The sequence below is a fragment of the Nannobrachium achirus genome (genome assembly GCF_963921795.1).
Source record: "Nannobrachium achirus genome assembly, chromosome: 23".
Classification (NCBI taxonomy): Eukaryota; Metazoa; Chordata; class Actinopteri; order Myctophiformes; family Myctophidae; genus Nannobrachium; species Nannobrachium achirus.
In genome coordinates, this window is record NC_137830.1 from 17,186,776 (window position 1) to 17,213,199 (window position 26,424).

General features: G+C 43.0%; 2 protein-coding genes across 3 annotated transcripts in view; one reads left to right on the plus strand and one right to left on the minus strand.

The window, feature by feature from the left end:
• The first annotated feature begins 1,383 nt into the window (after window positions 1-1,383).
• Window positions 1,384-20,775, plus strand: csrp2 (cysteine and glycine-rich protein 2). 2 transcript variants are annotated; one of them, XM_080754755.1, is made up of 6 exons: window positions 1,384-1,504; window positions 5,523-5,645; window positions 8,346-8,514; window positions 11,499-11,628; window positions 12,923-13,016; window positions 19,446-20,775. In XM_080754755.1, the coding sequence occupies exons 2-6, from the start codon at window positions 5,534-5,536 to the stop codon at window positions 19,520-19,522; spliced, it is 582 nt and encodes a 193-aa protein (XP_080610881.1). In that variant the 5' UTR covers window positions 1,384-1,504; window positions 5,523-5,533; the 3' UTR covers window positions 19,523-20,775. The 2 variants fall into 2 exon arrangements, with proteins under 2 accessions (XP_080610881.1, XP_080610882.1); XM_080754756.1 differs by having other exon boundaries at window positions 1,398-1,504; window positions 5,526-5,645.
• A 3,399-nt stretch (window positions 20,776-24,174) lies between these two features.
• The window catches only part of zdhhc17 (zDHHC palmitoyltransferase 17), a gene marked incomplete at its 3' end in the record, with an annotated part of 57,315 nt that continues 55,065 nt past the window's right edge, over window positions 24,175-26,424 (minus strand). Inside the window, exons 16-17 of the mRNA XM_080753942.1 lie at window positions 24,610-24,704; window positions 24,175-24,313 (exon numbers count right to left, since the gene is read on the minus strand). Coding sequence (XP_080610068.1) covers window positions 24,175-24,313; window positions 24,610-24,704 — 234 coding nt within the window. The remainder of the gene's footprint in view (window positions 24,314-24,609; window positions 24,705-26,424) is intronic.

Sequence of the window (26,424 nt, forward strand, 5' to 3'; positions counted from 1 at the left end):
TTTATATGAAATCAGATAGGCCTATAGCTTGATTTCTTTTATGATGGAAATTAATTCCAAAGAAAGAGAACCTGCTTCATATGAAAAGCCACGGCACACTTAATTGATAAACAAAAAAATAATAATAAAAATAATAATAATAAAAAAAGATAAATTAGACTCGGTCGTCCAGTCACACACCTAAAATATCGATCTACACGCCCAAAGCGCGTCTCAATGCTGTGTTAGTGCAGTGGTTCTCAACCTTTTCCAGCCGTGACCCCCAAAATAATCATATTTTAACTGGGGACCCCCCCCCCCGCCCTACAAGCACTAAGAGTTGAGGCATTACATTTTGTATAACACGGTTCTATTGTGAAAATAGCAGATCTACATGCTCACAACGCCTCGCAGTAGATCTGCTATTTTCACAATTTCTGCCTCTAATATTTGACAATTTGGCCAATGTTGATTTGTTCATTTTACAGATATTAAAATGGTATTAAAAAGTTCTTACATTGTCACTTTAGAAATGTGCAAATACCAGGGACGTGCTGGCCATTGGGAAAAGCGGGACAACTCCCGAGCGGCCGGTTCATTCCCGGCCGGTCCAGGCCGGCCATTAGGAAAAAAAATTATAAAATGTCGGCCTTCGTTCCGTTTTGGGGGCTGGGCGGCCAACAAAGTAAATCGTCACTGTCGGGCAGAAACCTTGTATCTCCAAGTTTCAAATTTATACATTTTTTTCGCAAAGCAAAGCCCTGCTTCATCATACAAGGCCGTTGCACAAAAGTAGTGAAAACAGCAGATCTACAAGCACACAACGCCTCGCACCTGCTGTTTTCACTAGTTTAAATCATTTTTAAAATGATAAATACAAAACAAACGGTTTTGGACATACAAGGTTTCCACCCGACAACGACGAAATATAACTCATGTACAGTAATTGGCCCACTGGCTTGTCACTTGTCATGATCTGAAATGGCAAATCTTTGAGTGGCAGCAGCGCTATAGAGAGAGATCTCTCTATAGCGCGCAATGAGGGCCTCTCCAACTCTTTTTCCCGCGCTGAATCAGGGGCCCAGCACGTCCCTGGCAAATACCCTCTATAAACTTAAACTGTATGTTGGTTTGTAGGTCTATACTTTTGAGTGAGGGGGAAAAAAATTGCACACCAAGTTAATCATCTGGGGACCCCTCAAAATAATTTGGGGACCCCCCCTGGGTTGAGAACCATTGTGTTAGCTAGAGTTTGCCTTGCAATACAAGCAGATCTGCTATTTTCACTATTCTTCAGGTCACGCCCATTTTGTTGAACCACTCCTCCTCCCTGTGTGTAATGTGTGATGCAGGCTATGACATAATAATCATACGTTACAGTCACAGTTACTGCACAGCAGTCAGTCTGCTGCCCTGGACGCGACGCACCGGATCACTTTAAGCAACAGGCTGCAATACAACACTTTTCTTCACCTTTCTATTTGACGCCTGGATTTTATATACTTGGGGAATCCGCGACATAAAGGTAAAGGTTCAATGAGCTATGTTATATTGACTATATGTTTTTGTTTTGTTTTTGTACGTCGATATTGTAGTCTAACACATCATCCTAATAAAACGATGTGTCAGATCACTCTGATAACACGGAGGTCATTGCAGATAGGCTACACGATCCATTTAGCACTTTATATGATGGGGTCATAGCCTACTAGTTTATTTTATTTATTTATTCTAACCTTTTATATCTGATTGATTGAACAGAACACTTTATTAGAAGTTTTAATATATAGGAAAACATGTTCATTGATTCAAATGATTAAAGACCACAAGAGAGCGCAATGCTTGTTTGCATTTGGGTCCTTTTGTAGCGTACTCAATTAATGAAAAATCTCAATGTCTTTCTTGCGTGCTCCGAGCTGCGTAGCAGTGGAGTGAGGGGTTCCGAAGGCGAAAGGAGCTAGTTATGCCCCACTTTGGAATTTAATTCGATTACATTAGGCTACTGTACTGTCAGAAGCTTTCGTTTAAAATGTGTCCTTACCTTGTACAAACAACCTGCCATCACGTCATGCCTGTCATCTAATTAAACAAAGTGACCTACAGCTGTTTCCTCTACGTAGCCTATTAAATTGTCGTGCCTCGTGACGTCACTCATACTCCTATGTCCTGTCCTCATGTTTCATGTCAGGCAGTTTTATAAAGTTTTTAAACATTGTAGGTCTAATAGAAAAGCTAATTGCAGTTATAGAGGAATGACATTATTTTTTGAATTGATACAAGTTCAGTGTGTTATTCGTTGTGTTGTCTGCATTCTCAACCTCAATGCTCTGTTAATTTCACCCTTGAGATTGTTCAAATGGACCATAAGGCTCATTTTGGTTCAATTTCTTTAGTTTAACCTTTTAGGTGTGCACAGTGGAAGGCAAAGTAACAAACAATAGACCTGTGTAGTAGTGTAAACACTTGTGGTTTTCCTGTGCAATAAAGCTCTTGTATCTTTTGCACACTCTCAGAGTTTCAGAGCCTTTATGGGTCCATTTGGTTCCTTCCTAACTATCAGTCATTAGCTGGGGAACCCCTGGAACTCCCTCAAGGACCCCCACGTTGAGAGCGTTGAGAAATTTAAGCCCCTGCCTCTCTAACAAGAATGTTAGAGAGGCAGGGGCTTAAATTTCTAAAAGGGCCTTTTGTTGAAAACATTGAAAATAGCAGACCTCCAAGCTCACAATGCGTCGCAACGTGACACGTTGTGAGCTTGGAGGTCGGCTGTTTTCGATGCTTGATTTCTACGCATTTTTAGATTTCAACATAAGATGCTGCATTCAAGTTCAGGAGAGTTTGGACAATGCAATTCTCTTGAATGCTGCCTTCAGGTATGGCATGGAAAGAGGGCATTTGCATTTCTTTCACCACAGTAAAACCTGCATTCATGGTGTGGAGAGGGCACTTTTTACAGACGGATAAAAGGGCAGGGGCTCAAGCCCCCTTTGATGTCTATGTGTGCACGTGCCTGTATAGTCACACAAGGACTAAGACATTTCAGCCCTGTTCTAGGCCTAGGGTCATGCACTGAAGCCTACTGGAGCCTCTCAAAGACATCTCAGCAGCCCTCAGCAAGCTGTGGCCCGATGAGAACCCAGGAGCAATTTTAGTCTTCCTTTGATCCCCTCTCGTGTTTGAGCTTGTCACACGCTCTGTAATATAACTAGGAGGATGAGCTTATAGTGGCGCACAACAAGATTAATGAGCTCTGCACCCTACTGTGGTCCTCAGCTTAATGAAAACTAAGGCCGCTCTATATTTTTCGAAGGGGTGGTGACATCATGACGTGTGCTGGTTGGCAAACGGGGACGCCGCAGCAGGGAGCCCTGCTTCTTAAAATGGCATTTTATTTGTCACTTTGAAAGCTCAGCTCGAGTCTCCTGACAGATTTTAACGGGGCCTGAGCCTGTAATTACAACCAGTTATACTGTAGTGTAGTGCACAATGTGTGAGAGACAGAAAGTGACTACGTGCGTCAGGCAAATTCCATGCGGTCACAGAAGTGTTTACTGACTAACTTGTTTTTTTTCTTCCCCCCGCCGCTTTAGATTTATATCCTGCGGCCACCGGGCCATAAGAACAATGCTCAAAAGCATTGTGTTGCCCCAGACCATTCCCATGGATATTTGTCCTATTGTTTTAGGACATGCTCAGACTCTCTGGCTGGGTTTGAGGTTTTTCGGGGACATCCTCTTACTCAGCGGGTAATCAGTGAGCAGGATTAGAAACACTCTATTTCAGGGGTCTTCAACGATTTCAGGCCAAGGACCCCTTAGCTGAGAGAGAGATGAAGCAGGGACCCCCAAACAACCTTTTCAGAGATTCCATATAGTTTCATTGTTTGACAGCACAATCGTCAGTGTATTTTGGAATCATATCAATTTGAGTTTTCAGATATTTAACCACTTGAACCGTCAATACTTAATAAACATGACCTTTCACCCTGTCTGCTCTTTTTCCCCTCTACACCAAAGCTCTCTGCCGAGAATAGCCGATCTACAAGCTCACAACGCCTCGCAGCGCGAGGCGTTGTGAGCTTGTAGATCTGCTATGTGTGGCTAAAGTTCTCCGAATATGGACACTGGGGTTCAAGTGTTTAATATAAAAAAGGAGAAAAAAGGTTTCTATCACACAAAGATTTGGAGGACCCCCTGTAGTAACTCTGGGGACCCCCTAGGGTTCCCGGACCTCCTGTTGAAGACCCCTGCTCTAGTGCCCAACAGTGCAGGGTGTATACTTCACAGTGAGAGACCCAACTTAGAACAAATGAACACCAAACACAGGACTTCCAACAAAGTACATACCAGGACATTATTACAGGAGTCACATTAGCGCATGTTGCAGACCTGCATTCAGACTAGAGGCCGTCAAATTAGAGAGCAGACATAGCAGCTGTGAAAAATACTCTGTTCCACCGTACCAGTCCAAAAGCTGTTTCCCTGTTGTTGTTGTTTCCAAGTCTGCAACTGCAAAATCCTGAGTGCTAAGTTACTGTAAATCAGGTTTGAGTGAAATGAACACTCCGGATTCTCAGTGGGTAGCTTTTCCTCTCGTGACTGTCTTGTTATACCAACAGGGGTGTGTCATCATCATAATATCTGTCATGTCTGTCAACAGAAGGATTATGCCTCTCCCTGACTGTTTGCGTTTCGTCAAGTTATTTGCACAGCGATTGAAATACATAATAGGGATGGGATGATATGGAAATTTCATATCAGGATTATTGTGACAAAAGAAATCGCGATTTACGATATTATCACGATAATCAAAAGCCATTACGCTGGGGTGGAACATTTGCCAAAAAATAGCCGATCTACAAGCTCACAACGCGTCGCATTGCGACGCGTTGTGAGCTTGTAGATCGGCAATTTTTTGGCAAAGACATTTGAAAGAGAGTGAAAAAAAGACTATAAGTACCTTTTACCAATTATAGAGGGTTTAAATGGTACCGGATATGCAGCTCGGCAAATAAAAGGTGAATTGATCCCAGTGCATGACGGAGGACGATATCACGATATATTAAATCTACACGATACGATTATCGTGAGTGTTTTTTTTTTATCACGATAAACGATAATATCACGTATCGTCCCATCCCTAATACATAACGGAGTTGTGATCAAGGAGGGGTGATGGTGGTGGTGGTGGTGGTGGGGGGGGGGGGTTCTGTTATTGGGGTGCATCTCTCCACTCCGACATGTCTCCTTTCCGACATGTCTCCATTCCGACACTAACCCTATCTCTACCCCTACCCTAAACCTTTAGGCCCATGGGGAGTGTCGCCACTCCGACAATAAGAAGTCCATTTCGGAGTGGCGACATGTCGGAATGGAGAGAGCCTCCCCTGTTATTGTACTGGTGGGTGACATGAAAAAAGAAAATCTAACCACAAAGCCGAAGGAAATCCCAGCAGTGCAACAACATGATGAGTGTCGTAAGGTTTCGTACGTGACATGACCTGTGTACCATTGTGACATTGTCTCTGTTTTTCTTTCTCTCAGCAGCAGACAGAATGCCAAACTGGGGCGGAGGCAACAAGTGCACGGCATGCAGAGGCACCGTCTACCACGCTGAGGAGGTACAATGTGATGGGAAGAGCTTCCATAAATGCTGTTTCCTCTGCAGTGAGTACTGTTCTGTGTTGTCGTGCTCTTGATCGTCCAGATCTGTTAAATCTAAGATGATTAGTAAATGTGGCACCTTTTGACATACTGTAATACAGTATCGGTCAAAACTTCGATAATGGTTCTTTGTCAATGTGCTTTCTTGGGTTTAAATCCTCTTAGCAGACCTTGTATCAAACTGTACTTTCATGAGCTTTTTTTTTTCTTCAGCGAACTGCTAATAAAGTATTGATCGAATCAATCAATCAAAAGCAATCTGGCAAGCCATCGTCACGAAAAGGAATCGCCCACTTGTCCCTTTTCTGCGTAGCCATCATTGACTCTTGTCTCGAGAGATTGATCAAAAGTCTAGGACTGAGAAAAGGAAAAATACATTACATTTGTTCAAGATCTGTCCTCATGTCATCAAAACCAAGAATCATCAACCATGATGCACAGAGAAGCACGTAGAGATCCTGGTTGAACTCCATGCTTCCTCTGCGCAACACGTCGACTCCAGAAACAGAGCTCACATTGATGGTTTCGTCACTCACATCTCACTGGTCAATGGCTCTTCAGAGCCCACTCAGTGTGTGTGTGTGTGTGTGTGTGTGTGTGTGTGTGTGTGTGTGTGTGTGTGTGTGTGTGCTCACTGGACGGTGGGGGGTGCGTGCAGGGACATGCTGGGCCCCTGATTCAGCCCGGGAAAAAGAGTTGGAGAGGCCCTCATTGCGCGCTATAGAGAGAGATCTCTCTCTATAGCGCTGCTGCTACTCAAAGATTTGCCATTTCAGATCATGACAAGTGACAAGCCAGTGGGCCAATTACATGAGTTATATTTCGTCATTGTCGGGTGGAAACCAAAACCATTTTTAAAATGATTTAAACTAGTGAAAACAGACGATCTAAAAGCACACAACGCCTCGCACTGCGAGGCGTTGTGTGCTTGTAGATCTGCTGTTTTCACTACTTTTGTGCAACGGCCTTCTATGATGAAGCAGGGCTTTGCTTTGCGAAATAATGTACAAATGTGAAACTTGGAGATACGAGGTTTCTGCCCGACAGTGACGATTTACTTTGTTGGCCGCCCAGCCCCCAAAATGGAATGAAGGCCGACATTTTTATTATTATTTCTTCTTCTTCTAATGGCCGGCCTGGGCCGGCTGGGAATGAACCGGCCGTTCGGGAGTTGTCCCGCTTTTCCCAATGGCCAGCACGTCCCTGGGTGCGTGTCCTGCTCTCCAACCTCCTCCAAATGTCAGTGAAGATGATCCAGACAGAGAAACACACTGCAGAAAAGGCGACTCATGCTTTCCCCCTGGACCAAATCGAACTGGGCCACAATGGAAGTGTTTATTTTCCTGGGCTTCTCCCTACAAAAGCTGCATTGTCCAGAGCTCCCACCGAGGAGATAATGAATGATCTTAGGAGACCCAGTGCTGTTGTTCCTCCCTCGTAGTTCATCCGCTCTCTGCGTTTGACCGTCTCCAACCTTCCCCTGGTGTTCGTGTTACCCAACATGCATGGAGGACAATGTGGATAAAGCCTGGTTAAATTCAGAACGGATACACAGTATTGTGTATCATTATTTCATGCTTTAACTATTGAAAAATAGCAGATATACAAGCTCACAGCGCGGCACCGAGTGCCGCGCTGTGAGCTTGTAGATCTGCTATTTTTGAGAAATCGTGAAAATTTGAATTTGGACCCGATTCTATAAGTGTCTTTTGAATCCTTCTAAGATTTTTTGAAAAAACCTATGTTTCTATGTCAGCAATCTGGCCAGCCATCGTCAAAGAAAAGGTCCTTTTCACTTAACTGGAGCTCAGTTAGTCTGTTCTTGAGAGACTACTATGTCAGTGGTTCTCAAACCTTTTCATGTGAAGGACCCCCAAAATGATATGTAGTATTTGGCCATGGACCCCCATCTCAAAATATCTAGTTCCAGGGAGTCAGGGACACCCCAGAAGCAAAATTAGTTACAAAAGTTACAAACGTTCGCTTTAAAAATACATATATTCAAAGATTTTCATGACTTTAAAAAGAATAGCAGATCTATAAGCTCGCAGCGCGGCACTGTGAGCTTGTAGATCTGCTATTTTGTAGTAGTTAAAGCATCCAATAATTTTAGGTCTAAATGGGTTAAAGTTATTTGATGAAAATCTGTTACTTTTGGTGAGTGTCGCTTATCTTGGAGTCAACTTCGCATGGATACCGGAATCACAGTCTAGGCCACAAGTCACTTGCCCATGAGTCAGTAGAGACAATTCCCATTCACCTGAAGCAACAATGTTGCCAACAATGACTGGAACCAGAAATCGCAAAGGAGAAAACTCCTGCTCAAATACAAAAATAACCTTTTTAATGGGAAACAATATATTGGCCTGAAGACCTTCTTCTTCTCTTTGCCCTTAGATAGATAGATATATAGATAGATAGATAGATAGATAGATACACAAAGTGTCAAAAAACAGTCAATGCTCATAAGTGAAACAGCCATACATAAAAGAAGCAAATAGCAATATTTAAGCACAACTATCAATACAGTGCCAAACAAAAGTGTCCATAACAGTCAATGCTAGTCAGTGCTACAAGTGGGACCTCTATCATTTTAATCCTGTCATGAGTGGCAATACGTTCCGGTCTTCTCTCAACCAACAGATTAAATATCTTTCAACAATCACAATATCACTGTAAAACCACTCACCTCTGTCTCTGTAGTGGTGTGCAGGAAGGGGCTGGACAGCACGACGGTGGCCATGCATGACCAAGAGATTTACTGCAAGTCATGCTATGGGAAGAAGTACGGCCCGAAGGGCTACGGCTATGGCCAGGGAGCAGGCACACTCAACATGGACAGAGGAGAGAGACTGGGCATCAAACCAGAAGAGTAAGTTCAATAGTTAAATCCTTCGTGTTCATTTAAAAGATGCTGCAAGTGAAATTGTTTGGTTAAAACAAAACATTGTTAAAAAGCTAAAGCTCTATTCTGATAGTAATCATTGTTGCTATAGAGCAGTGGTTCTCAACCTTTTCAGGCCGTGACCCCCAAAATAACCATATTTTAACTGGGGACCACCCCACCCTGACGAGCACTAAGATTTGAGGCATTACATTTTGTGTAACACGGTTCTATTGTGAAAGGCGTTGTGAGCATGTAGATCTGCTATTTTCACAATTTCTGCTCTAGAGCAGTGATGGCTGAGTGGTTAGTGTCCATACCTAGGCCTCCGGAGGCCCCAGAGGTCGCAGGTACGATTCCCCGCTCCAGCTATCACTGCTCCCCTCCCCCTCGCGCTCCTTGTGGGCAGCACTGGGTTAAGCCGGAAAAAGCAGCTGGGTTGGGCTGCGATATCTGAATTTCCCTCGCGGGAGGAGTAGGTAATTATTAATATTTGACAATTTGTCAAATGTTTAATTTGTCTGTTTTTCGAGGTATTCAAAAGTCAAATAATTCCATGGGGTGAAGCGCCATTCTAATTTCATTCACCGTGTTTAAAAACGCGAGTCAGATGAGAAGAAAATAAAGCCGCTTAGCTGTGCACAGCTGCCTGGGTTCAAACCATGACCTTTTGTTCTGCTGTTACTTCCACCCCTCATCTGTAACATGTACCACCTTTCGGTGCCTAGAGCCGAGTCACCATGCATCTGGATGGAGGAAAACACCCACATGCTGTTTTCTAGCTCTATGTTTTGCCGTTATAACCAGGGAAAAATGTGGGGCTTTTGATATATCATCTACTACTGTATATGCCTGCTTCTGGCCAGGCTGAATTAGCCAGTCTGATTTGATGTTAATTTTTGATCATATTAAAAAAAAAAACGAAAGTATGATAACCACATTAACCGTGTTTTCCCTATTTGGGTCATTGTTTTGGTAAAAATAGCCAAAGATTTGCCAAAAACAGCAGATCTACAAGCCCAAAGCATTGCGGATGTGAGGCGTTTGCGAGCTTGTAGATCTGCTATTTTTTTGCTATTTGTTGTACAACAAAGTATATGGGGCTTAGGTGGCTAAGAAAACACAGAGCATGTGGGAGTTTTCCCTACAGACAGTTGTTGTTCCTCTTCTCCACCAGACCAGCTGACAGGTGTGCAAAACACTTCAAACCGCTTTTACCCCACTTCTAAATGCCTTTGCAGTTGCCTAAAGAAATCCGACAGGAAATAAAAATTGGTCGAAGCCTACGTAGCCTGCTGCTCTGCAGAAATGGAACTTTAAAAAATATACATTTCAAATTTCATTTTTGTGAGCACTGTGTGGTGATTGGTCGAGTATCGTTCCGGTCTGAATAGCCTGCTCTGTTTGTGACTTAAACGCAGCATAGTCACAGACTCTGTGGCATTCAAAGTGTTGTCTGGCTTCAAAGACGAAGAATAAAGCATCTGGTAGGATAGTCTGGGTCTTTACCTGATGTTCGAACCGTTCCCTGCTGACTTGGGTCAAATTGTTGTTACCGTAGAAGTAATTCTCACTTCTTAAATTGAATGTACTTTTGAGCACCAATGACTAGTTCCCAGCTAGTCTGTGCTGTGTGGACACATCCGGGAGAGAAAGCACAAGACAAGTATTGTGGGATATTTCAAAGCAGAGTCATTATATTAGTGCAGTAGTGCATTTAGACTCCTTAGTCCTTACTGATCTAAGCTGCCATAACAGGCCTGGGAACAGGGCGCGATGTCCCCTGATTTGGCTTTCATATTTATATCCAATCAGTGACAGAGGCTGTCAGTGTCACATGCAGTACATAATATGGCAGTGGGGCAGTAACCACGTTTGTACACACACACGCACGCACGCACGCACGCGCACACACACACACACACATAGGGCTGTCACGATTATGACATTTTACATGACGATTATTTGTCACCCAAATAATTGCGATTAACGATTTCATTGTGTTTTTGTCGTTGACAATTACATTTCAGTTTGGCTTTTAGGCTTTGAAGTTGCACATGGTAGATATGACACATAACCTAAATATACAAAGACATTACTAACATATTTGACAACTTTATGCTTAAAAAAGAACATTGATAGTGGAAATAGCCGATCTACAAGCTCACAACGCGTCGCGATGCGACGCGTTGTGAGCTTGTAGATCTGCTATTTCCACTATTTTTGACCTTTTATTTAAATATATGAACATTTTTCAACATGGAAACGATGATGACGATTATGAAAAATAATCACGATTATATCCAAAAATCACGATTAGACGATTATGTAATAATTGTGACAGCCCTACACACACACACACACACACACACACACACACACACACACACACACACACATGCACTCACACACGCACGCACTCGTGCACAGTTGTTTATGCTGCAGTCGGAGCCTGGCTCTGGACGTCAGGTGATTGTTGTTATGAATGGCTCCATTATGTAATAGGCAGGCTCCTGAGTTGACCTGTTAAACCTCCTCTCCCTCTCTCCCTACAAGTGTCGCGCCAGCACAAAGGACTTCATTTAGGGGCCGCTGGAACGGGCGGTTCCCCTTCGTTAAACACAGCTCCAGGGCCCCAGGCCTCTTAACTTTGAACAAATGCCTCCTCTCCTGAGAGAGGAGAGGAGAGGAGAGGAGAGCGGGTATAGTGGAAAGACACAGAGATGTCTGCTAGTACATCAACAAACCAAGACAAGGACATGCATCTCTCCTGTTAAAACAGATGTTTTAAGATACAAGATGCACTTGCAATTGAATAACTAATGAGTGTTTGAGTACAGATGTCGGAAAGGTACCGCAAAGACCTGTTTTTGATATAACAGCAACTCAAATTAGGCTGGTGCTTTAGATAATGTGCTCTCTTATTGCCCTGTGTTTTTAATCTAATTGCATTTCTCATGTCTCCTATTCAGAACACATAGTCACAGACCCACCACCAACCCAAACCCATCCAAATTTGCTCAAAAGTTTGGGGGTTCAGAGAAATGTGCCCGGTGTGGGGATTCGGTTTATGCAGCGGAGAAGATCGTTGGGGCTGGCAAGGTGAGTGAGTGGAAATGTGTGTGTGTGTGTGTGTCACGGGGCACACCAGGCTTCACAATGCGTGTTTGTGTATAGCAGAATATACTACAGACCAAGCACAAACAGAGCCTATAGGTTCACTTGGAGCAGGCTCTGGTTTGCAAGCAGTTGTTTATACTATACACAGTACTGCCAGTCCACTGTCCTATGCTAGTGACAGGTCAGGAATGCTGTTTGTCTGACTGAAACTATTTAATACATTCTGTGTTAAGAGTGCTGGCTTGCGAAATACCTTGTGATCCTGCTGGGCTGGCTTTATTCAGGCTGTTGACTGTACACACACACACACACACGCGCGCACACACACAATCTGTTTTGACAGACTTTCATGAAACATGAAACTTGCTCGGAACGATCAGTAAGGCTGCCCTGAAGAGTGTATTAGTCATTGGGGTCTAAACCAGGGGTCTTCAACGTTTTCAGGCCAAGGACCCCTTAGTTGAGAGAGAGATGAAGCAGGGACCACCACAACCTCTTCATATATTCCATATAGTTTCACCGTTTGACAGCACAGTCATCAGTGTATTTTGGATTCATGTCAAATTGTGTTTTCAGATATTTAACCACTTGAACCGTTGATACTTAATAAACTTGACCTGTCACTCTGTACTTAGTCTGTTCTCAGAATATGGATGCTAGGGTTCAAGTGGTTAATATAAAAAAGGTTTCTACCTCACAAAGATTTGGAGGACCCCCTGTAGTAACTCTGAGGACCCCCTAGGGGTCCCGGACCCCCTGTTGAAGACCTCTGGTCTAAACCCATTTGAAAGGTCACAATCACACACACACACACACTCATATCCCAGGTGTTGAAGCAGGTTTGCACTCTACTGAGTGCAAACTTTCTAGTTGATTCAGAAATAACTCACGCCCCGAGACAATGACAACAGCGATGACATCAGTCAGACACCACATACACATTACACTCCCATCGTGAATTGAGTACCTGAGACGAATAACAGTCTAAGTCCGTATTTGAAAATTTTGGATAACATTAAAACCGACAATTAAACAAAATGAGGGGGAGTGCATTAACAATTTAACAGATTAAAAATGACTAGTTTGTGGTTTACAGTCGGGTAAATCTAAAAATATATATATTCAAAAAAATTCAAATATGGACTTATACTGTTCGTCTCAGGTACTAAATTTTCCTCATACTGTAGCTGAACGCAGAGCCTGTCACAACTTGACCTGCAGCTTCTCATTTAGCCAAGCCCCATGATCAGATCACGCCATTCATTCTCCTCCGCAGCCTTGGCATAAGAACTGCTTCCGCTGTGCCAAGTGTGGGAAGAGCCTGGAGTCCACCACCCAGACAGAGAAAGATGGAGAGATCTACTGCAAAGGTGAGGTGAAACCGCTCCACATCAATTGCCACCAATGTCAGGTATTTACTGGTACGTGATAAAGGGTACTATATTTCCCTATCACACAGTCCGTTTGAAGAGTCCTTTGCATACCATGGGAAGGCCGAGACAGAGATCAGATAGTTCTATTAGCTAGCAGGCCAAAGGCAAGTCTGTCCGATACATCTGACAGTGGTAGTGACGTTTTGATCCCATACTCTTCATCAGATAAAACAGAAACTTAAATACAGCTATTCTGGTTATATGATCAGCACCTGATACAACTTTTTTAAACATTGTATTCATAAAACAAATTAAGGTTAAAAAACAATGTTGAAATACAATACAAATACTCCTACACTAGCCTCGCGTAGCCAGGCTTACTCATCTGTGAAGAGAAAAGCCTGGTTACGACCATAGGCTGATACGGCATGGAACGGTGGCGCTTCCGCAGGGAGAATTTCACCGGAAGTTGTCTTTTTTTGACCAATCACAGTGCGGTGTTGCTGAAAATCTATTCCCCGCAGAAACATTTTCTGTTCTCCCTCGCGCCTTCGTCCATTCTGCTCGGAGTGCTCGTACAGTAAGCATAATAATCTTACTTAATCTTAGTTCTGTTGAAATTCTCCACCAAAATGTTGTCAAAATCCATTTTGACAAGGCATGACGTAACTTCCGCTAACCGCAGCACTTCCGGTGTCTACAGGTTCATGCCATTCACATGGCATATTGTGGCCAGGGTGCTCCTACACTAGGCAATCTCTGGGCTTTTCTTTTTTGCTCACCGGGATTATCAGGTGACAGTCATGTGACCAGAACAGATTTAAGATGACTTCTGGCATCTGTATTTTCTTTTGATTCTAAAAATAGATTTTGGGCTTGAAACATCACCACCACTGTTGTACCAATTGCCACAGCCGAAAGGATCCATTATGCATGAGACGAATACAGACTTATCTCTAGATATAAACAGCAACCATCAGTGAACCATCAACATTGAACCAGTCAGCAAGTGTAGCAAAACAAGTGTTTTTTCCTCCAAGCATGATTACTTGCAGGCCACGGTCTGTTGGCATGGGTCCCAATGGGATCACTGGACCTTAGTAGTGGCCGTCGGTCTCCAGAGACCGTGGCACAAGCGCACTTGGATTAGATCAGGTGGTGCTGAGGGAAAATTTCTTAGTGTGGCTGTACAGTCCCACTTGCGAATGACAGTCTCTCTGGCGGTGATTGCACTTGAATGTGCTGAGTACAGGTTCCCTAAGTACTCCACAATAAAAAGGAAAGGGGAAAATGTCTGGACAATTTAGTTGTCCGCAACTTAGTGGGTCTCATGTTCCCACTGAGGCTTACTCATCCTTACACACAGAAAACCTTACCTACCTTACACACAGAAGGATAGCATTTCGTCTGAATCCCATTGAGTAAACTCATTGTCTTCATATGTTCAGGACCTGCCTTGAATGGTTTATGGTTGTGTGTGTAACTATGTACTGTTTGAAGTAATTCCAACCTGACACGACACAACATAACACAACAAAGGATCACACAACAGAGCCTAACACTGGAAGATTATATCAGCAGAGAGAGGAAACTGGATGAACTAGCGTGCAGTGCTTGTATAGCAAGTATATCACACAAAATCACAAAGCATTACAAACACAATGATACTCTACGCTGTCCCCAGTTTAGTGCTTTCTCAAATGCTGTGTTGTGTGGGTTTGGCTGGCAGCGGGGCTTGTCAGGCGCGTCTCTCCAACACTGCCGTTTCTCGTGCCAGTTCAAACTGGAGGACAATCAGCTGACCGCAACAGCTGTAATCCACTCTCCACAATGACCACTCTTTTCTCATCAGCATGACAAGGCTGGATATGTTTTGGCTAAACAGAACACGCACACACAGGGGTGTCACACCAAATTCTGGGCCCTGGGTACAAGGATTCACTCACATTTTGTGCTTTAACTATTTGAAAAATAGCAGATATGCAAGCTCACAGCACGGCACTGAGTGCCGCGCTGCGAGCTTGTAGATCTGCTATTTTTGAAAAACATTTGAATATTTTGAAAAGCCTATGTTTCTATGTCAGTGGTGCTCACACTTTTTCATGTGAAGGACACCCCAAAACGATAGGCTATGTATTTGGCCACGGACCCCCATCTCAAAATATTTAGTTCCAGGGGACCGCCCCCAGAAGCACCATTTGAGTTACAAATGTTCGCTTAAAAAATACATACAAAGATTTGCACACATTTTCACAACGAAAAATAGCAGATCTACAAGCTCGCAGCGCTGCACTCAATCGGCTGTGAGCTTGTATATCTGCTATTTTTCAATAGCTAAAATATAAAATAATTCCAGGCCCCTCCACCTCTTGGGCCCTAGTAACTCAGTCCCACTTCCCCCCCCCGCCACCCTTGTGACCGCACACACACACACACACACACACACACACACACACACACACACACACACACACACACACACACACACACACACACACACACACACACACACACACACACACACACACACACACACACACACACACACACACACACAGATAGGTCAACAGATTGATGAAGTTGGACTGATGGTTCCTGGGTTTTATTCGAATGAATCCCTGCACTGATGAGCAGGAATGTTGCAGCTCAGCTCCAAGTCCAAACAGAGCCTGCACTGTTATCATCCAGAGGGCTCATGGTGGTCAGCTGGTTTACTGTCCTCGCCGTCAACACATCTTGTCTCCATTTCAGCATAGCTGTATGCAGGGGCGTCACAAGGGGGGGAGGGGGGAGGTTTGAGAACCACTGACACAGTAGTCTCTCAAGAACAGACTAACTGAGCTCCAGTTAAGTGAAAAGGACCTTTTCTTTGACGATGGCTGGCCAGATTGCCGACATAGAAACATAGGGTTTTATCCAAAAACCTTAGAAGGAATCAAAAGACACTTTGGGTTCAATTGGGTCAAAATTCTAATTTTCAATTTTTTTCAAAAATAGCAGATATACAAGCTCGCAGCGCGGCACTCGGTGCCGCGCTGTGAGCTTGTATATCTGCTATTTTTCAATAGTTAAAGCATAAAATAATGATACACAATAATGTGTACCCTTTCTGAATGGGTTAACTGAGGCCTTAATTATTGTATACTTTAGCTATTGAAAAATAGCAGATCCACAAGCGTGGCCAAATACATATAATTTTGGGGGTCCTTCACATGAAAAGGTTTGAGCACCACTGACATAGAAACATAGTTTTTTCAAAAAAACCTTTGAAGGATTTGAAATATTCAAAAATAGCAGATCTGCAAGCTCGCAGCGCGGCACTCGGTGCAGCGCGGCACTCAGTGCAGTGCTGTGAGCTTGTATATCTGCTGTTTTTCAATATTTAAAGCACAAAATAACGCGTAACAATGCGTTCCCAATCTAAATGGGTTAAACCCCCTCCCCCTATGAAGAACATTCACGGGGGTCCCGCAGTGAATCCTTGTACCCAGGGCCCAGAATTATGGTGCAACGCCCCTGACTTGTATGTTCTTTGGCTGACTTTATTCATGGTAAAATTCCTGATGAAACCTCCGTAAAACAGATGTGTTCGTCCAACCTTGCCCTCGTCAAGACGAGATTTGTGAATTCATCTCGGCCGCGCGTTTCATTTACAACAAGGAGGGTGGGGTTTGTCAAACTCAAGACAATTTAAAGAGGCCGTGCCATAGTTTTATACTTTTTCTGGGTTTCATGTGTCTAGGAGGTTGACAGTACTTCATTAGACCCCCTGGTGTGGTTGTTATGAGCAATTGTGTATTGCCTTTCTATTTGGGTTTTAGCTGTAGGCTGCCACCTTGTGGGGTCAAACGTGCCCAAAAACACACATACTTATTACATCACAGAATCAACCCCTCCCCTAATTACCATTCACCCAACATACGTGGGTGTGGCTAACTTCAGCTGGGTCACCACCCACCATGACTACCACGCATACCAATGAACTGGTGGGTGTGGCCACATAAAAACACCATTTTAACTCTTTCTGTACACTTTTTTGGAAAAAATCTTCCTCCTAGTATAACTAGTAAGACACCTGAGGGTGGAATGCGACCTCAGGGTGACGTCGCGCCAATTCTTGACTATCTGGCCAACCACAGCGTTTCTCTGACGATTCTAGTTGTTATCATTCTGGGGGGAGTTTGTTCATGTTTTTGTGAGGGTATCAACCCCTAGGAGACACGGGGAGAACATGCAAACTCCACACAGAAAGGCCCTATCGCCAACCCCACCTAGGGTGTGAGCGATAGGGCCTAAACATGGAGATGTGGAGAACACTATATATGGAGATAGTCCAGTCCATCATGTCATATGGGACTACCGTCATAGACAGTAGCCATTGTTAGGCCGGAGTCAATGGCTGTCTGTCTGTCTGACTGTCTGTACAGGAAGTGATGTCACATGACATACTTTTTATGCCCATATATGATTCATTCTGTACCACATCTCCATGTTTAAGCCAAACAGGTTCGCTCCATTTCTCCATGTATAGGTCCAAATGACCTCACCCTAAAGGGCGAGGTCGCGCCAATTCTTGACCATCTGGCCAACCACAGCGTTTCTCTGACGATTCTAGTTGTTGTCATTCTGGGGGGAGTTTGTTCATGTTTTTGTGAGGGTATCAACCCTAGGAGACACGGGGAGAACATGCAAACTCCACACAGAAAGGCCCTATCGCTCACACCCTAGGTTGGGTTGGCGATAGGGCCTTTCTGTGTGGAGTTTGCCTAAACATGGAGATGTGGTACAGAAGGACTTATATATGGGCATAAAAAGTATGTCATGTGACATCACTTCCTGTACAGACAGACAGACAGTCAGCCATTGACTCCGACCTAACAATGGCTACTGTCTCTGACGGTAGTTCCATATGACATATTGGACTAGACTATCTCCATATATAGTGTTATCCACATCTCCATGTTAGGACTCATATATGGGCATAAAAAGTATGTCATGTGACATCACTTCCTGTACAGACAGTCAGCCATTGACTCCGGATTAACAATGGCTACTGTCTATGACGGTAGTCCCATATGACATATTGGACTAGACTATCTCCATATATAGTGTTATCCACATCTCCATGTTTAGACAGCCAATGACTCCGGCCTAACAAGGGCTACTTTCTATGACGGTAGTCCCATATGACATGATGGACTGGACTATCTCCATATATAGTGTTATCCACATTTCGTGTAGCCGCCCTGTACAGGAAGTGATGTCACAACTCGCTGACATCACACTGACATCACAGAGGATACGGAAGGACGGTCACGAGGATACGGAAGGAAGGAAGGACACTCAAGCGACACGGTTCTTCAGAGTATATGCGACCTTCGGTCGCAATCATAATACCTGATAATCATGTTTTAGAGGGGGGGGAAATCATGGCACCACCTCTTTAAACAGTGTGACTGTGAGATAAAGAGTCAATCACATAGACGACGTCGACTTTATACATATACGATCGTCTGACACACAATGTGTTCATGTGTTGCCCTCTGTGTGGAAAATGCTGTTGAACATCCCAAGCAGATAAAACAAAACCTAAAGATTATTCAGAAAATAGACACAATCCAGTTGTGATATGTCAGTATTTTAGCTGGCAAATGAGCCCTGGTCACTAGTTTTCCTATTCTGGCTATGTCATAATAGGTGACATGGCAAAAACAGACAACACGTGAAATCGTTCCCAAGTTGGTCTAGTTCGGCAATATTAGCATTGCAGCGTGATGCGTTGTGAACCTTTGTAGATGGCCATTTTCAATATTTGACACATTTAGGCCTAGAATTATTGAATGCTTTAACTATTGAACAATAGCAGATATACAAGCTCACAGCACAAGCTTGTAGATCTGCTATTTTTTTTTTAAGTTGTGAAAATGTGTGCAAATCTTTGAATATGTACTTTTAAAGCGAACGTTTGTAACTAAGATTTTGCCTCTGGGGGGTCCCTGGAACTAAATATTTTGAGATGGGGGTCCGTGGCCAAATAAATATCAGTTTGGGGGTCCTTTACATGAAAAGGTTTGAGAACCACTGACACAGTTGTCTCTCAAGAACAGACTAACTGAGCTCCAGTTAAGTGAACGACCTTTTCTTTGACGATGGCCGGCCAGATTGCTGACATAGAAACACAGGGTTTTTCAAAAAACCTTAGAAGGATTCAAAAGACGCTTATAGAATCGGGTCAAAATTCTAATTTTCATTTTTTTTTTCAAAAATAGCAGATATACAAGCTCGCAGTGCCGCGCTGTGAGCTTGTATATCTGCTATTTTTCAATAGTTAAAGCATAAAATAATGATACGCAATGATGTGTACCCGTTCTGAATGGGTTAACTGATGAATGACGTTTTCCCTCCTCTCCATTCTCTCCTCAACAGCGTGTTACGCCAAGAACTTCGGACCAAAAGGATTCGGTTATGGCCAGGGAGCAGGGGCTCTGGTCCACGCCCAATGATAACCTCTGCTCCGCCAACTAATGGGGTCCTCATGAAGACAAACACATTCCTCTGTTGGGCTGTCACAATTATTACATAATCGTCTAATCGCATTTATTTGACATAATCGCAATTATTTTTCATAATCGCCATAATCGTTTCCATGTTGAAAAATGTTCACATCTATTGTTTTTCAGTCAAAAATAGTGGAAATAGCAGATCTACAAGCTCACAACGCGTCGCATCGCGACGCGTTGTGAGCTTGTTGATCGGCTATTTCCACTATCAATGCTCTTTTTTAAGTATAAAGTTGTCAAACATGTCAGTAATTTCTTTGTATATTTAGGTTATGTGTCATATCTACCATGTGCAACTTCAAAGCCTAAAAGCCAAACAGAAATGTCATTGTCGAAGGCAAAAACACAATTAAATCGTTAATCGCACTTATTTGAGTGACAATTAAATGGTCATGTAAAATGTCATAATCGTGACAGCCCTATTCCTCTGTCCGGTAGAGTCGCCGGAAGGAAAGATCGCTGAGATTTTTTATTCTTGCATTTGTTTTACTGAGAATAAGGTTAGAAATAAATGTAGGACATATCTTTCTGAGGTTAAGATTTCACTGAGGTTAAGGTTAGGAATAAGGTTAGGTTTAACCGTTTAGGCATAGTTTACAGAGGTGTATATAAGGATATTAAAGGAGTAGTTCACCCCCAAAATGACTTTTTTCTATTGATTACTCATGCCATGAAGAGTAGAGTTCAATAATATTTTTTGGTTTTTGTCACATTCCTAAGACAAAAATTTGATTTGAGTAACGACACGTTTCGAAACGGGTCCCCATCCGGAACGAATGGGGGTAAGTTTATTGATATCACATTTTTGTCTTAGGAATGCGACAAAAACCAAAAATATTATTGAACTCAACTTTCCATGGCGTGACTAATCAATAGAAAAAGAGTCATTTTGGAGGCGAACTACTCCTTTAAGGATCTCAATGGAAAATAATAAATAAGCCTTGCCTTACCCGAGTTTCCTTTTAGTTGACATTGTACCAGTGAACTGTACAGTCATGAAACTGTACCTTTTCCTATCCAAAACCTCTAATAAATACCTCAATTAATCAATCAAAAGGCATAAACCATCAGCCCAGGCGAGTTTCTTTCCAGCGACTCTTCCGGTATTCCTGTGTCCAGGTTGGAGAAGAAAAAAAAAGTGAATTCAGACACCATTTGATTTAATCTTTCCACAAACAGGAGTTTATGTACACTACTATGCAACATAGAAATAAAAGCTTTTAAAAAACCTAAATAAAGACCCACAGAACAATGTCTTTCTACAAGATGTCCGGGGCGGGCAGGGGGGCGGGCGGGCAAGAAATCACAAGTTCACCAAGCGTCATTTTTCACATTTGACTGTATTTTATTATTAAAGCCATTAAAATTGATCCATGCCCAATATGTTTACATCTGAAGCAGAGTTACAGTGATGTCCTGGAGGAGACGGAGAGGCACTGGAGATGAGCATGTGCTTTTTCACATGGTGCTGTGCAGAGGCGTCAACTGGGTATGGCAAGGCATGGCAAGCTGCCATACCTTGGCTACAGGGGGGAAAAAATAAAATGTACTTCTTAAAAATAAATACAACATGCCTGTTGCTAAGGTATGGCAACGTGACGGGTGTCTTGCGCGCGCGTGCAAGACACCCATCACGTTGCCATACCTTAGCTTTTGCTGAACTGACGCCACTGGTGCTGTGTGATGGGGGGGAGGGGGGATGAACCTAGATCGCCGTCTGGAAGAACAAGCGATGGTTTTCTCTCTAACGGCTTTTAGATTCATGTTAACGCCCTGAATTATACTTTTGTTCGCGTAGCACGTCTCACGTGGGAAAACTGCAGATCTACAAAGCTCACAACGACGCGTCGCACTGCGACACGTGGGCTTGTGGGTCTGCCATTTTCCGGTGCGAGAGGCGAGGCCACGCAAACCAAAGGTATAAAACTATAAATCAGGCATAATATGAGATGATCTGTGTGGGTTGCCATGGTGACGATCAATGATTATACTGTGAAGCCCCTTTGGAAGAAAAAGGCTACAGGGGGGGGTGAAATGAGACACTGTCCCTTCTGATGATGCAAACACGCGACCCCAAAAAATTGGGAGACCATTGTATAATATACCCCCCCCCCCCCCATCTCTTGAATGCTATCCTTAAAACTATTGCATGAACACGTTTCAATTTTTAGAAAAACAAAACAAAAAAAAACAAAAAAAGAATCGGTGTTGTCCTTAGTTCTCTTGTGTCTTTTTGCTTTACAATTTGTACATCCAGTGGTATAACAAACCCAGCAATATGACATAGAAAAAACCCCTTCAATGTGAATTCACCAGCATGGAACATTCAAATATATTACACTTTGCACAGGTGGGCTAGACATGATATACCTGGCACCCTGTTTAACATAACACACACTGGATGAGAAGAAAGAAAGACAAAAAGAAGACATGAACGGAACAGAGAAAAGTACTTGCAAATACTGAACATTCACTATATACAGACACGTGGCTTGCTGGGCTATCACCTGGGCAGCTTGGATGGCGACGGTTGGAACAACGGTATGGCGACAGCCCAGTGTCCAAGCATTACACATGCAGTGGAGTTTGTCTCGCGAGTCGGAGGGGGGTTTTAAACGCCTATAGACAGCAGTGTCGGACATCACTAAAAGCTACAGTCATACAATTGGATTATAATCACGTCATTTTTTTCGTCTTTCCTTTTGGTTGAATGAAAAAAAAAAAAAAGATCCAGGAGCAGCTTCAACTAACACTGAAAAAAAAAGAGAAAAGTCACTCACAAAAAAAAAGAAATAAAAGAAATAAAAGGCTAGATCATTTATGTACAAGATGCACATTCTTTACACTTCAGTCTGTCTGGTTGCTGCCGTGCACAGTCAACTATGTGTACAGTCAACTATGTGGGGGATCCAGAAATAAAGTGATGCGAGCTCAGAGGAAGGGGAGGGTGTGTGTGTGTATATATATATATATTTACATATACACACATTATATACATACATATACACGGCATGTCTGATTGGCCCTTCCTCTCTCTGTAAACATGAAAGAGTTAATCCGAAGGGGCGATGATGATGACCTCCCTTCAGCAAACGGCAAAGAAAAATAAGAAAAAAAGGTGATCAGTGCAATGTTGTAGGTGGACAAAAAAAAAGTTACATATTGACATAAAGAAAAAAAGAAAAAGACTTTAGAAGTCTTAAAAGAATACACATGGAATGAACCTTTCTTGTAAACACAAGACACCATTTCAATAAACTCACGAATGAAATGATCTTTCCTTCTCTTCGCTCCTCGATTGTTCTCCTCCTAACGTCGTCTACTCTTACAGCCTAACTTTTATATTAATAAATATATGTACTGTACCTGCATATAGGTTTTTCCTGTAAAAGTTCTTTAGGGCACCATGTTCAAACAGCTATAAGAATTGCTTTGAATTAAGTTTCTCGGTCAAAAAGCCACTCGCTTAAAATGGCATAAAATGTAAAAAATAAGATGGTACTAGGACATATGCATTATCTATAAATAGCTTTAAAATAAATATACTTGTATCACATTTTCTGTAGGATATCCTCTCTTTTCGGCGTCATCTAAGTAACCACCTGGCTGGGTCAACTCTGACAAGTTCAACAATGTTGGCAATCTCAGGTCTTTCAGAGGGGGGTGGGGGCTACCCATTCAAAAAGTCATGATCACGGTGCAAAAACAAGACCTTAAAAAAGGCGCTCCCTTATCTAAATATTATTTAGGAACACACTGTAAAAAAAACGAAACAAAAAAAACTCCTTCATCTCCCCAACCATCACAATATAACAGGAACTGCAGTTTCCACAACTAATCCAAAATAAAAACCGATTTGCACAGGCAGTGACGCCGTAAACGATGACTATGGTGAACTGAAAAGGTTAAATCAAAACCCGGGGGGGAGAAGGAACGATACTGCCGTTTGATCACGCTGCTCTCTTCGCCAGAGTTGCCGTTCCGGTACAACCAACACATAAAAAGATCCCTTTTTTTCTTTTTTGGACTAAAATGTTCCCCCCCCCCCACCCCCCCACTTCCCCCTCCCCATGCGTGTCTGGCAGCACTGCACTGTCCAATGGGCACAGGAGAAGAAGAGACGAGGGGTGGGTAAGGAGGGGTCAACCGATGCCCAGGTAAGGGCGGGGGGCACCGGGGGGCAGCGACAGCGGTACAGTAACTATAAACCAAGAGTGAGTGTGTGTGTGGCGGAGCAGTGATAGTAGTAGTAGTAGTAGTAGTATAATAGGTGGTGGCGGTACTGGATGTGTGTGGTGTTGTCCCCTAACAGCATGCTAGTCCCAGCTGAGTTCTCAGACTATTTGATCAGTGAGGAGAGATAGAGAGAGAGAGAGAGATGGTCCAAACAAAGCAAGCGCTCCTGAGAACAGCATCGCTCTGATGTGAACGCCAGTCGGACAGGGGGGACGCAGGGGGGTTTGGGTTGGTGGGGAGAGGGAGAAAGAGAGGCAAGCCTCCTTCTTCTTCTTCTCCTTCTTCTTTCCTCCTCCTCTTCTTCTTCCTCCTCCCCCTCTGGGCGCTCCCCTCGGCTTCCCTTGCCCCAGCGTCCTGGTCTAGACCAGCTGGTATCCCGAGCCAGACGTCTGGTCGTATTCTATTGTGTACTGCGCGGTCCAGTCCGTCGTCACGGGGCGGATCAGACCGCAGCAGCGGATTTCGAAGAAGTCTATGAGATTCCGTATGCATCCGTGGCTGTGAGTGAGAGAGAGAGAGAGAGAGAGAGAGAGAGAGAGAGAGTCATGTGACATAATTTGGAGACAAAGGGACGTTTTGACTGGCTGACTGACAACCATTACTTTGCAATTAACTTATTTTAGAACAGCTGAAATTTTTAAGAAAATTAGCCAAAACTAGCTAGTGTAATACTGTCTTTTTCAGTCGTAAAACGAAGTACATGTGGCTCAAGCGGTTAAGAGCGTTAGCTGTGTGTGAGGATCCCATTACGGTTGAACAGCACTATATTAAATCACTCTTGCTGGCTTACTTACTTGAACGGACTTTCAATGGATGTGGCTGTGACTTTAAAGTGCTTGTACCGCCTTGCGTTCATCCTCTCATTGGTAGTGATTCCCAGACCAGCAATCTGTGCGGGCAGACCAAAAAAAAAAAAAAAAAAGTCAAGGCAAAACTCGGGAGGACAAATCAACCAGATGTCGCTAGTAATTGAGTTAATACATCATATCGGTAGAAATGTTTCCATACTTTTTCAACAAAATTTGACTCCATTGCCAGGCCTACAGTATAGCAATCATACGGCCCATATAATATATAATGGTAGAGTTGTTCATCTATAAATGCAATAGTAGAGAATTCTATTCCATTGCGGAGGTGGATGCGTCAGTGGCTATCATTCCGCTTATTCACCATATTCCTGGCCATTCTATGGAGGCTGCCATTTTCCTTTTACAGAGGGCGCTGGAGCATTTTTCTGTGTGCTGCTTCATAAACATCTTTTCACTTCCTCCCAAGTAAGGAAGTGACATGGAATTGTCTGTTGCCAGATTTTGCCAAAGAAATAAGCCCAACAGAAGCAACTACAGTAGGCTATACTACTTTACATTTACATTTGAAAATAGCAGATCAGCAGGCTCACAATGTGTCATTGCGACACATCGTGAGCTTGTATATTTGCTATTTAAAAAATATTGAGGGAAAACATTTTTTTTTAATATTTTTGAAATGTTTTAACAACATAAATCTGTGTGGAGGTCCCTGGCACCACATATGTTCAGATGGGGTCTGCGACTATGGACAAATATGTGATCTGGGGTCCTTGATATGAAAAGATTTGGGCACCACTGGTTTAAAAAATATTAGAAAGTAACTGTTTTTTTTTAGAGACACAAATTGCTTATTATAAGCAGACATGGCAACCCAGATACATTCAGAGCCCAGAGCCTAGAACGCCAACTACTGACACTTTAATGCAAGGACAACAGGAAACCAAATGATGTTTTTCAGGCCAGCTTTTTCAGCCTCCGCCTCTTTCAGGATATGAACAGGAAGCCGGGGGCGGGGCCAGGAATAACGTGAATAGAGCTGCGAAGTTTGACATCATTTACACATCCTACCTGGTTCCTGTTTCTTTCCCCCCCCCCATTCTGATTTTCATATCGCGTCATATAAGAACTGTGTTCCAAACATAAAGAAATGATCTCAGCGGTTTGACTCTGTCACCAAATTAGTTACATTTTCGCCAGAGATAGACTGTATCAAATATTAGTGACTGACTATCATAAACCATACAGAGCCACCTCCCCGACAATATCGCAGAGTTGTTTACATGGCTGTCATGTTGGCTACAGTTCATAATTTACGCATTTCAGCTATTGACAAATCAAAATCAAGCACTCATCCAAACCGTGTAATAAAAATAAAAATATCTGTAGGTGGATTCATGAATCGGAGGCCTGTCAAAATTATTACATAATTGTCTAATCGCGGTTAATTGACATAATCACACTTATTTTGTCATAATGGTCATAATCGTTTCCATGTTGAAAAACGTTCATATATTTTCAAACAGTTTCAGAAATAGTGGAAATAGCAGATCTAAATGCTCACAACGCGTTGCAAATGCGATGCATTGTGAGCTTGTAGATCGGCTATTTCCACTATCAATGTTCCTTTTTAACTACAAAGTTAAATATGTCAGTAATTTCTTTGTATATTTAGGTTATGTGTCATATCTGCCATGTGCAACTTCAAAGCCTACAAAGTCAAACAGAAATGTAATTGTCAACGACAAAAACACAATTAAAATCGTTTAATCGCAATCATATTTGAGTGACAATTAGGCCGGC

Excerpts from the sequence above, each read along its gene's own strand:
- csrp2 (XM_080754755.1), top strand. The coding sequence starts at position 5,534 with ATGCCAAACTGGGGCGGAGGCAACAAGTGCACGGCATGCAGAGGCACC. Across the intron at positions 5,646-8,345 it reads TAAATGCTGTTTCCTCTGCA|TGGTGTGCAGGAAGGGGCTG; the intron begins GTGAGTACTGTT and ends CTGTCTCTGTAG. Across the intron at positions 13,017-19,445 it reads TGGAGAGATCTACTGCAAAG|CGTGTTACGCCAAGAACTTC; the intron begins GTGAGGTGAAAC and ends TCTCCTCAACAG.